General features: G+C 49.8%; 1 protein-coding gene across 3 annotated transcripts in view; it reads right to left on the reverse strand.

Moving 5' to 3' along the window:
• Window positions 1-475: 475 nt before the first annotated feature.
• The window catches only part of LOC122920489 (intraflagellar transport associated protein), a 46,747-nt gene continuing 34,636 nt past the window's right edge, over window positions 476-12,586 (reverse strand). For all 3 annotated transcript variants that reach the window (XM_044270018.1, XM_044270017.1, XM_044270016.1), the window contains exons 6-7: window positions 8,660-8,772; window positions 476-1,995 (exon numbers count right to left, since the gene is read on the reverse strand). In XM_044270018.1, the coding sequence (XP_044125953.1) occupies window positions 1,840-1,995; window positions 8,660-8,772 (269 nt within the window). In that variant the 3' untranslated portion in view covers window positions 476-1,839. The remainder of the gene's footprint in view (window positions 1,996-8,659; window positions 8,773-12,586) is intronic.

A 12,586-nucleotide genomic window follows, 5' to 3' on the forward strand; every position in this document is an offset into this window, starting at 1 on the left:
TGGCAACCTCTTTCCAACAAAGCTAGAACCAGCCCTGTACCTCACATGGATCCAGAGATCTCCTCATTCATTGCTCTGGCAACTCAAGAGGCGTTTCATTTCTGCTGCAGCTCAAGGGGCGTGTCCATGCTCTGCCTATGACAGCTTAGGAGGCGTGTCTTAGCGCTCCCTATCACAGCTCAGGAGGCGTGTCTCAGCTCTGCCAATCACAGCTCAGGAGGCAGTTGAAGGATGAAACTGAGCATGTGCGGCCTTCTCAGGGAGCAGGACAAAGAAATAAGAAAACGAACAGCAGGTGGCGCTATACAGATATATTTTATTGAATAGCTCAGTGGCTATGCTAAATTTTAAATTACAGGCAATTACAAAAGTATTCAGATCCAGGTGCTGGTTTGAAAACTGTAGAATACATTTCGGAGGACATCCCCTTTAAAACCCACATAGTAGGAAATGAGAGGGATTTTTCTTAAGGGGGTATTCCACAGGATAGGGGATAACTATTAGTCAGGTGGGGGGTCCTACTGCTTGGACCACAACATCCACGAGAACAGGGGCCCAAAACCCCATGGAGCTAAACAGAAATGAACGGAGCGGGCAGCTGGCCATGCACACGGCCACTCCATTCATTTCTATGGGAGGTAGGCGAGCGCTGTACTTTGCTATTTCTGGAACGCCCATAGAAATGAATTAACATTTTCACGGACATTTCCGACCACCAGCTCTATTCATCTCAAGGAGGCTCCAGTGTGTTTGGGGTCCTGGTTCTTGTGATTGGTGGGGGTACCAGAGGTAGGACCCCCCACCAATCTAATAATTATCCCCTATCCTGTGGATGAGTTGATGACATGGATGAGCCGGTTTCTCCAGAGTGAGAGGTACGCCTTAAAGTGATGGGGTGTAACAAGTACAGGATCCACCTCTATAACATCTGTAAATTACCGCTTCAGTCAGAACACGGCAAAGCCAGCACCTAAAAGTCTGCCGTTATCCCTTTAAGAGTGGGTGTGCGACAAGTACAGGACATGCTCTATATTTTTGCCGAGATATGGATAGCATATGGATTATTTGTACGTTTTCCAAATTTGTATGTCCGTTCCACAAAAAATGATAGAATATGTCCGAAAAATACGGACCACTGACTAATTTAAGTCAATAGGGCCGCAAAAAAAATAAAAAAAATCAGACGGCACGTGGATCGTATCTGTATTTTGTGGACCGCAAAACGCATACGGTCGTGTGCATGAGACCCAAGTCTTTTTACGTCCTTTTATGCCTTTGAATTCACTAAATCTACCTGACAACCAATGTGTCTGCCATTACAGCTACGTTATGGGCCGTAACCCAGCTTTCCCATGCTTCCGAGCTACAAATCTGCTTCGTTACGGAGCAATTAGCTGCCTGTGTAGGCGGTAATGGTGGCCATATCTGTTGGATGGCTTGCATTTGGCCGGAGTCTGGTGTGCGGTGGTGCCTACTGCAGAAGATGGAGGTCCTGACGGCTTGTCCCTTACAAAACACAGACAGAACAAAAACAATTCAAGTAAAAAAAAAGCAGCACGAGGCGGACACTTGCAGAGCACCGTCTACACACCTGACAACCCGAATCAGCAGCGGCTGCTAAGCATCACCCGAGCCGAGCATACGCCAAGTACTAATTACATTATATGAAGTCAATATGGTGAACATCTCGCCATCAATCTGCCGCTCGCTAATTGCATTTGATCTCTTTTAGCACGTTTCTTTCAAAACACAGGCTGGGAAGGAATATGCGGGACTTCATTTCTGTCCTCTGCACACAAGACTTGGGGAAGGGAAGATCGGAGACTTGAAGTTCCCCCGTCAGGTCTCCCTTGCCATCTCCGTCTCCTCCGCCTTCTGAGGTCCGCGTAGCTTCAAGAAGTTCAGCTCCTCCACGGAAAGTTTAGAGGTCAGCACAACGCGGTCGTAGTCAAAGCTTTGATCAAGAGAAAAGGGCTGAACGTCGTCGCTGAGATGCTGCGGGAGAGAAACGAGGGAAAGGAGGTCAAGGGTGGCTTCCAAAAAACACAGGCATAAGTGAATCCCACATCGTGGGGCATTTAAGCACTGCCCTGAATTCCACAGCAAACTCCCTCCTGTGAGTGGGCAGGGCTATCTTGCAAAAATCCTGACTATAGGAAGGGTAGCCGCTCAAATCTTGGCAAAATCTGCATGGTGTTCGAATGTACTTGACATGTTTGGTACCCACAGCTCCCAAATTCTTAAAAAATACTGACAGGTTAAAGGGATTGTCTAAAAAAAATAGGCACTACTTCTGACCGTGGGCAGAATGGAGCTAAGCTGCAATACCAGACACAACCCATGGAGGAGAGGGCGCCGTTTTTAGTTTTTTTTTAAAGGGAGGGAGTGTTTCTATTCTCTTACACCCCCTTTAATTTGCTTCAATAAATTGGGCCCTAGTGTGTGGGATATAAGAAAAGGGGAATATATAAAAAGTAGAATGTACGGTACTTAAAAGGGTCCTCCTGTCTGGGAAAATAATGGCATATCACTTGGATACAGGTCCCGCTCCTATCTCTAGGACAGGGACCCCGAAATGAACGGGCAGCGCACTGCGTATTCATGGCTTGTTCTCCATTCACTGCTATAGGACTGCTGGAAATAGACGAGCCAGCATTCGGCTATTTTCGAAACTCCCATAGCGGCGAAGAGTGTGTGTGTGGGGGGGGGGCGGGGGTTAGACTACATGTGCAAGGCTGCTTTCCTTCACCTTGAAGGCCCTGTTCTGGATATAGGAGCAGGGCACACATATGACGCTGATGGCATATCCTAAAGATATGCCATCAGTGTCCCAGATGGAATTGCCCCTGATGGCAGTGTCCCAGATGGAATTGCCCCTGATGGCAGTGTCCCAGATGGAATTGCCCCTGATGGCAGTGTCCCAGATGGAATTGCCCCTGATGGCAGTGTCCCAGATGGAATTGCCCCTGATGGCAGTGCCCCAGATGGAATTGCCCCTGATGGCAGTGCCCCAGATGGAATTGCCCCTGATGGCAGTGTCCCAGATGGAATTGCCCCTGATGGCAGTGTCCCAGATGGAATTGCCCCTGATGGCAGTGTCCCAGATGGAATTGCCCCTGATGGCAGTGCCCCAGATGGAATTGCCCCTGATGGCAGTGCCCCAGATGGCAGTGTCCCAGATGGAATTGCCCAGGATTTTGAGATTGATTGCCTATTCTCAATATAGACCATCAATGTCAGGTTGTTTGGGGTCCGACGTCCCGTACCTCCACTGATCCGCTGTTTGTGGCTCTGGCACCGGACTACACTGCATAGTGGACAGAGCTGGTAACTGCAGCACTACTCCCATTCACTTCAATGGGTGCAGAGCTGCAGTTACCACCTCCGTCCACTGCAGAATGGACTGAGTTGTATAGTTTCCGCGCCACAGCCACCATGATACAACTGATCAGTGGGTCTGCGGGATGTCAGACCTCACCTATCTTCAGCATAGGCAAATCTATATCAAAATCATAGACAACCCCTTTAAATGGGTTTTTCATTTACTTGAATGTGAGCAGAGTTGCAGCAACCAGGCCCAGTGATCGGCGAGGGCTTTGAATACATATTTTGTTTTCCATTTTTGCTAAGCTTCTGTCCCCCCATGACAAAACTTTGTGACCCCGTTTTCTGGCAGATCAGTGTTATCATAAGAAACGCTTTGTCTCCTATCAGATCTCTTCTTTCCTTTTCCCACCCGCTCTAGAAATAGCTGGATTCTGATTCTGACTGGTTGCCATTGGACAGCTCCGAGCCAGCACTGGAACCAGTTTCGGTTGTATCTGGTCTCCTTGTTTTGTGAAAGCAATTCAAAAAGCAAAATGAAAGTTCTGCAAATTGAGTGACCTCCATCTGAAAATGGCCTGTTTATAAATAGTGCATAAATCCATTTGTATCATTGCCAGGATATTATTATGCAGAGAGAAATGCAATAAATGTGCTCTCGAAATTTATGAACCTCTCTGCTTTGCTTGTTCAGACACTCCATCTAGTGAGCTTAGGGTAAGATTATGGAGTGTGCCAGACGCCGGCGACTGGAAAATCTGAGCTACTGTAAATAAGAAAGAGGAGTCAGCTGGAGTTTACACCCCAGGAGGAAAGTGTGCAGGTCTGCGCGGTGGAGCGTATGCAGCGGCAAGCAGGAGGGGGTGGTCCACAGGGGGCAGGACACAGTGCACAGGAGGGCGAAAGATGACCGGCTCAATGCCAAGAGGGCAGGACTGAAAGGGGAAGGGGAGCAGAATCCAAACAGAATGGTTGGTGCAAGGTATAATGGACAAGAAGGTGCAAAACAGAAGGCATACGAAGGTGCAAAACAGAAGGCATACGAAGGTGCAAAACAGAAGGCATACGAAGGTGCAAAACAGAAGGCATACGAAGGCGCAAAACAGAAGGCATACGAAGGCGCAAAACAGAAGGCATACGAAGGTGCAAAACAGAAGGCATACGAAGGTGCAAAACAGAAGGCATACGAAGGTGCAAAACAGAAGGCATACGAAGGTGCAAAACAGAAGGCATACGAAGGTGCAAAACAGAAGGCATACGAAGGTGCAAAACAGAAGGCATACGAAGGTGCAAAACAGAAGGCATACGAAGGTGCAAAACAGAAGGCATACGAAGGTGCAAAACAGAAGGCATACGAAGGTGCAAAACAGAAGGCATACGAAGGTGCAAAACAGAAGGCATAAGAGGGCGCAAAACAGAAGGCATACAAAGGTGCAAAACAGAAGGCATAAGAGGGCGCAAAACAGAAGGCATACAAAGGTGCAAAACAGAAGGCATACAAAGGTGCAAAACAGAAGGCATACAAAGGTGCAAAACAGAAGGCATACAAAGGTGCAAAACAGAAGGCATAAGAGGGCGCAAAACAGAAGGCATAAGAGGGCGCAAAACAGAAGGCATAAGAGGGCGCACAGCATGAATGAGAGGGCGCACAGCATGAATGAGAGGGCGCACAGCATGAATGAGAGGGCGCACAGCATGAATGAGAGGGCGCACAGCATGAATGAGAGGGCGCACAGCATGAATGAGAGGGCGCACAGCATGAATGAGAGGGCGCACAGCATGAATGAGAGGGCGCACAGCATGAATGAGAGGGCGCACAGCATGAATGAGAGGGCGCACAGCATGAATGAGAGGGCGCACAGCATGAATAAGGGGGCGCACAGCATGAATAAGGGGGCGCACAGCATGAATAAGGGGGCGCACAGCATGAATAAGGGGGCGCACAGCATGAATAAGGGGGCGCACAGCATGAATAAGGGGGCGCACAGCATCAATTAGAGGGGGCGCACAGCATCAATTAGAGGGGGGCGCACAGCATCAATTAGAGGGGGCGCACAGCATCAATTAGAGGGGGCGCACAGCATCAATTAGAGGGGGCGCACAGCATCAATTAGAGGGGGCGCACAGCATCAATTAGAGGGGGCGCACAGCATCAATTAGAGGGGGCGCACAGCATCAAAAAGAGGGGGCGCACAGCATCAAAAAGAGGGCGCACAGCATCAAAAAGAGGGCGCACAGCATCAAAAAGAGGGCGCACAGCATCAATAAGAGGGCGCACAGCATCAATAAGAGGGCGCACAGCATCAATAAGAGGGCACACAGCATAAATTAGAAGTTGTGGACCATAAATAGGATGCAGAGGTTATTTAAAAGGGTGCAAAGCATAATTTAGAAAATGCAGAGCATAAAAAAAGAGGGTGCAGAGGATAAAGAGGAAGTGGGGCATAAATAAGAGGGTGTGGAGCATAAATAGGACGCAAAGGCTAAATAAAAGGGTACAAAACATAAATAAGAGGGTGCAAAGCATAAATTACAGGATGTGGAGCAGGGGCGTAGCTATTGGGGCCTGAACCCAGAAGGGGCCCACCCAGGAGGAGGACTAAAAGATTTTGTCAGGGCCCCTCAACAGTATTATACAATGACATTATACAGTTGCAAGAAAAAGTATGTGAACCCTTTGGAATGATATGGATTTCTGCACAAATTGGTCATAAAATGTGATGTGATCTTCATCTAAGTCACAACAATAGACAATCACAGTCTGCTTAAACTAATAACACACAAAGAATTAAATGTTACCATGTTTTTATTGAACACACCATGTAAACATTCACAGTGCAGGTGGAAAAAGTATGTGAACCCCTAGACTAATGGCATCTCCAAGAGCTAATTGGAGTGAGGTGTCAGCCAACTGGAGTCCAATCAATGAGATGAGATTGGAGGTGTTCGTTACAGCTGCCCTGCCCTATAGAAAACACACACCAGTTCTGGGTTTGCTTTTCACAAGAAGCATTGCCTGAAGTGAATGATGCCTCGCACAAAAGAGCTCTCAGAAGACCTACGATTAAGAATTGTTGACTTGCATAAAGCTGGAAAGGGTTATAAAAGTATCTCCAAAAGCCTTGCTGTTCATCAGTCCTCGGTAAGACAAATTGTATATAAATAGAGAAAGTTCAGCACTGCTGCTACTCTCCCTAGGAGCGGCCGTCCTGTAAAGATAACTGCAAGAGCACAGCGCAGACTGCTCAATGAGGTGAAGAAGAATCCTAGAGTGTCAGCTAAAGACTTACAAAAGTCTCTGGCATCTGCTAACATCCCTGTTAGCGAATCTACGATACGTAAAACACTAAACAAGAATGGATTTTATGGGAGGAGACCACAGAGGAAGCCACTGCTGTCCAAAAAAACATTGCTGCACGTTTACAGTTTGCACAAGAACCTGGATGTTCCACAGCAGTACTGGCAAAATAATCTGTGGACAGATGAAACCAAAGTGGAGTTGTTTGGAAGAAACACACAACACTATGTGCGGAGAAAAAGAGGCACAGCACACCAACATCAAAACCTCATCCCAACTGTGAAGTATGGTGGTGGGGGCATCATGGTTTGGGGCTGCTTTGCTACGTCAGGGCCTGGATGGATTGCTATCATTGAAGGAAAAATAAATTCCCAAGTTTATCAAGACATTTTGCAGGAGAACTTAAGGCCATCTGTCCACCAGTTGAAGCTCAACAGAAGATGGGTGTTGCAACAGGACAACGACCCAAAGCATAGAAGTAAATCAACAACAGAATGGCTTAAACAGAAGAAAATACACCTTCTGGAGGGGCCCAGTCAGAGTCCTGACCTCAACCCGATGGAGATGCTGTGGCAGGACCTCAAGAAAGCGATTCACACCAGACATCCCAAGAATATTGCTGAACTGAAACAGTTCTGTAAAGAGGAATGGTCAAGAATTACTCCTGACCGTTGTGCGCGTCTGATCTGCAACTACAGGAAACGTTTGGTGGAAGTTATTGCTGCCAAAGGAGGTTCAACCAGTTATTAAATCCAAGGGTTCACATACTTTTTCCACCTGCACTGTGAATGATTACATGGTGTGTTCAATAAAAACATGGTAACATTTAACTCTTTGTGTGTTATTAGGTTAAGCAGACTGTGATTGTCTATTGTTGTGACTTAGATGAAAATCAGGTCACATTTTATGACCAATTTGTGCAGAAATCCATATAATTCCAAAGGGTTCACATACTTTTTCTTGCAACTGTATACAGAGGCACTGTAGGAAACAAACAGACGGAGAGGCTGCTGGGCCTCGTCTGAGAGCGACGTTGATTAGCCACAGGAGTGAGGGTTGCATGGGAGGAGGGGGTTGCGAAGAAGTTGCTGGGGGGAGGGGGGCTCCGTTGCAAAATTTGCTGTGGGGTCCAGTCATTCCTAGTTATGCCGCTGATGTAGAGCACAAATAGGATGCAGAGGCTAAATAAGAGGGTGCAGAGCATAAATAAGAGGGTGCAGAGCAAAAATAAGAGGGTGCAGAGCATAAATAAGAGGGTGCAGAGCATAAATAAGAGGGTGCAGAGCATAAATAAGAGGGTGCAGAGCATAAAGAAGAGGGTGCAGAGCATAAAGAAGAGGGTGCAGAGCATAAAGAAGAGGGTGCAGAGCATAAAGAAGAGGGTGCAGAGCATAAAGAAGAGGTGGCCGATCATAATTGTCAGGATGCTGCAAAAACAGAGCGTGCAGACCAGTATGGAAAAAAGGGTGTTGACCATGTCTACATAACAGTACAAGACATGCACAGCAAGACCTTACACACAAAGAAGACTAGTACAAAAAAAAAAACCTGCAGAGCATGCAGAGGGTGTAACATACAGCGTAAGAGGATGCAGAGCCTGAAAGAAAAACGCAGGAGACATTGTGGAGCAGAACAAAGTAGACGCCACGGAGCAGAGTGCTGGTGCTGTGCACACCACAAAGGGTGGTGCGGTGCGGTGCAGAGGGTAGGAGTAGTTTTAAAGGGTGGCACAGAACAGAGCACAAAGGGTGGGATGGGCAGAGTACAAAGGAACTGAAGATAACAAGAACGTACTCAGCAGTAAGCACAGACAGACGCAAAATCCATTAGATCAGGGATGCTTAACCTGTGGCCCTCCAGCTTTTGTAAAACTACAACTCCCACCATGCCCTTCTGTAGGCCGATAACTGCAGGCTGTCCGGGAATGATGGGAGTTGTAGTTTTGCAACAGCTGGAGGGCCGCAGGTTGAGCATGCCTGCATTAGATGGAAGGAGACTTTAGTATATACCACACTATAAAGGGGTGACGCAGTGTACCTCCTCTGCTGCACTCTCCGCCGCCGAGGAAGCGCGGCTCTGCAAACAGGTATCTCTTACTATAGGCTTATTACCAGCAGCCAGCTCCAGGTCGGACTCTCCAGGAAATAAAACTACAAACAGAAAAAAACAGAACGAGCTTTAGTAATTACAATTCAACACTTTTTGGGGACTGCAGTGAATTTATATTTACGAGTCTATAACACTGCGCATCCTGAGCTTCCTGGTACATCATTAGAATATCAGAAATGAAAAAGCATCAAAAAGGTGCCCCACTTATTAGATTGAATGTCTGCCAAATCCTGTCGATCTCAGTGGAAACAGCCGCCCTGTCGTCCAGCCAAGAGTTATGAAAGGAGATGAATGAGCTGGGGGGGGGAGCAGCCACCAAATAGGTGAGCGGAGATCCGCACCTACCACACCTTTATGGCATATGCAGTAGATGAAAATGCCCCTTTAAAGGGCAACTCAACCCAAAAGGATTTACAGCTTCCATCTTTAAATAGGACACTAAAAAATAAATCGCACCGACCAAATAGACTATAATAACCATAAAAAATTCTCAGTCATGGCAGCAGCGACTAATAAACGCCAAGCAGAGAATAGGAGCACGGCTCAAAAATTGTCAGGGCCTATTTTTAAAGTCAAGTTAAGTAACATAAACATGTTTGCAATTCTCCTCGGTGGAGGCCACAAGAGCGGAGCAATCAGCCGGTGTTTACCGGGAGACGTGTCAGGTAGAGAACATCTCCGCTCTAAATTTAGCCCCGTGTGACAGTAAATGAAAGCGTCTAATCTGCAGGCTTCATTCTGCCGGGTAATGTTTAATCAAGCAGCGACTTCACCAGCGAAAAGCCTGACAGCAAGAATCAGGAGGGGCAGGAGGAAGAGGAGAACAGCAGAGTCCCAGGCTCTCGGGCAGTCCAAACGGATTTCACAGCGGACATCTAGAAGTCAGTCCGGTCCTGGTTTACTCAACCTCATAAAAGACCTGTAAGAACTCGCTGAAGAATGCGAGGCTCCGCAACTCTGAGGTCCCTCCATGGGTCTGTCTGGGGCTCCGAAACTCCTGTGGCACCTCGCGGTGCCCCCCCAACTTCCTGAGAGGCCGCGGTGCCCCCCCCCCTACTTCATAAAAGACCTGTAAGAACTCACTAAAGAATGCGTGGCTCCCCAACTCTGAGGTCACTCCGTGGCACCTCGTGGGGCTCCCAAACGCCATGGCATTTCACGAGGCTCCCCAACTCTGAGGTCCCTCCATGGGTCTGTCTGGGGCTCCCAAACTCCGTGGCGTTTCGCAGGGCTCCCCAACTCTGAGGTCACTCCGTGGCACCTCGTGGGGCTCCCAAAGCCATGGCATTTCACGAGGCTCCCCAACTCTGAGGTCCCTCCATGGGTCTGTCTGGGGCACCCAAACTCCGTGGGAGGCCGCGGTGCCCCCCCCCCCCCCAACTTCCTGGGAGGCCGCGGTGCCCCCCCCCAACTTCCTGGGAGGCTGCGGTGCCCCCCCCCCCAACTTCCTGGGAGGCCACGGTGCCCCCCCCCCCCCCAACTTCCTGGGAGGCCGCGGTGCCCCCCCCCCCAACTTCCTGGGAGGCCGCGGTGCCCTTCCCCCCCCCCCCAACTTCCTGGGAGGCCGCGGTGCCCTTCCCCCCCCCCAACTTCCTGGGAGGCGCGGTGCCCTTCCCACCCCCCCCAACTTCCTGGGAGGCCGCGGTGGCCCGTTCCCCCCCCCCCACATTCCTTGGGTAGGCCGCGTGGCCCGTCCCCCCCCCACAACTTCCTGGGAGGCCGCGGTGCCTTCCCCCCCCAACTTCCGGGAGGGTCGCGGTGCCCTTCCCCCCCCCCCCCCAACTTCCTGGGAGATCGCGGTGACCTTAACCCCCAACTTCCTTGGAGTCGCGGTGCCTTTCCCCCCCCCCCACTTCCTGGGAGATCGCGGTGACCCTCCCCCCCACCAACTTCCTTGGAGGGTCTTTTGCCCCTTCCCCCCTCACTTCCTGGGGTGGGGGTGCTTTGCCTTCCCCCACCCAATCTCCTGGAGGTTCGCGTGACCTTCCCCCCCAACTTCCTGGGAGGTCTCGGTGCCCCTTCCCCCCCCACTCTTTCCTGTTAGGGTGCGCGGTGCCCTTCCACACCACTGTTCCTGGGAGGGCAGCGGTGCCCCTTCCCCCCCAACTCTCCTGGGAGGGCGCGGTGCCCTTCCCCCCCACAACGGCCGGGGAGGTCGCGGTGCCCTTCCCCCCCCCAACTTCCTGGGAGGTCGCGGTGCCCTTCCCCCCCCAACTTCCTGGGAGGTCGTGGTGCCCTTCCCCCCCAACTTCCTGGGAGGTCGCGGTGCCCTTCCCCCCCCAACTTCCTGGGAGGTCGCGGTGCCCTTCCCCCCCCCAACTTCCTGGGAGGTCGCAGTGCCCTCCCCCCCCAACTTCCTGGGAGGTCGCAGTGCCCTCCCCCCCCCCCAACTTCCTGGGAGGTCGCAGTGCCCTTCCCACCCCCAACTTCCTGGGAGGTCGCAGTGCCCTCCCCCCCCCCCCCCCCCCAACTTCCTGGGAGGCCGCGGTACTGATCCACAGGTTATCACCCCAGCAACCTGCGGATGATCACACATTTCACTTGCAGGCATCAACCTGTATGTCTAAACACAAGAGTAGACTGAGCTGAGTGGCCGCATTGCTGAAAAAAGTTTTAAATGTATGCAAATTAGCCTATAGGAGCAATGGGGGCGTTGCCGTTACACCTAAGGCTCTGGTCTCTCTGCAACTTTGCACTGCTGTGCCCTCTGCACTTTAGTTGACAGGCAGTGAAAACATCACGTCTGGCCTTGTCAATTACAGTGCAGAGGACACGGCCATTGCAGAAAGAGCGGATAAGCCTCTAGGTGCAACGGCAACGCCCCATGTTGCTCTTAAAGGCTAATTTGCATATATTACAACCCAATTTTTCTCAGCAATGCGGACACATATGAACATGGGACCAACACAGATGCCTTCAGCTGCCAAGCGCACATGTAACAGGTCAGCCAGTGTCATAGGTACAAAACTGCTGACAGATGCCCTTTAAGATATAGGGAAAACAGATTGTGAGCATTGCTGGGGACCAGGTTGGTAAAATACATGCATTGCTGAGGAATATACTGGCACAATAGATACAGTAATGAATGAGTAAACGATATATCTAACACTCGGTATTCACTCCCAGTACAATCAGGGGCTGTGTCGGGGGCTAGATATCCTGCAGCCAATGGGCAGGGTCAGAACATGCCAAAAAATCAAAAGTAAGTAAAATCCTCAGAGTCTAGCCGACGACCAAGGAAGACGAAAACCAGGGAGCTTAATTACCATGACAGCATATAAAATACTGTAAAACTAGTTAAAACACAGATTTTCGATGGCGTTCCCTGATGATTCCAGAGCTCCGCTCCTTCAGACTGTCACAGTACCTGCCAGGTTACAAGCGGATTCGTACCAATTGAAAATTTTTGCAAATACCAAGAAAATTAATTGGCGTTCATTCATTATGCAGCCCAATTACCATGAACCAAATAACTGCAGCTCCACATCTCTCCTATCCTCCCTCTACAGCAGCTCCCTCAGCCTTCGTGAATATTTGATCCCAGCACGCGCGCAGCGCTCTTGCCTATACTGACCTGAATAATTTCCGTTTCTTCTATATGTCTCAATATAGTTTTTCTCCAGGCAGCTGCTGAGGAGGAGACGGGGTGGGAGTTGGGGGTCTACATAAACCGTTCGTACCACCATGAAGTTGGCTGTTGGCACTTGAGCGGCATGGGCCCATGATGATCCTAATTAAGCTGCTAATTACATTCTCGGAGGAGGTGATTAATGAGCAACAGGAGTGCTTTGCAGGCTGCCAATGGCGGCAATGAGACAGAGATAATTGAGTAAGTATTGACGTCTGATGCTAGAC

This window comes from Bufo gargarizans, chromosome 10 (assembly GCF_014858855.1).
Source record: "Bufo gargarizans isolate SCDJY-AF-19 chromosome 10, ASM1485885v1, whole genome shotgun sequence".
Classification (NCBI taxonomy): Eukaryota; Metazoa; Chordata; class Amphibia; order Anura; family Bufonidae; genus Bufo; species Bufo gargarizans.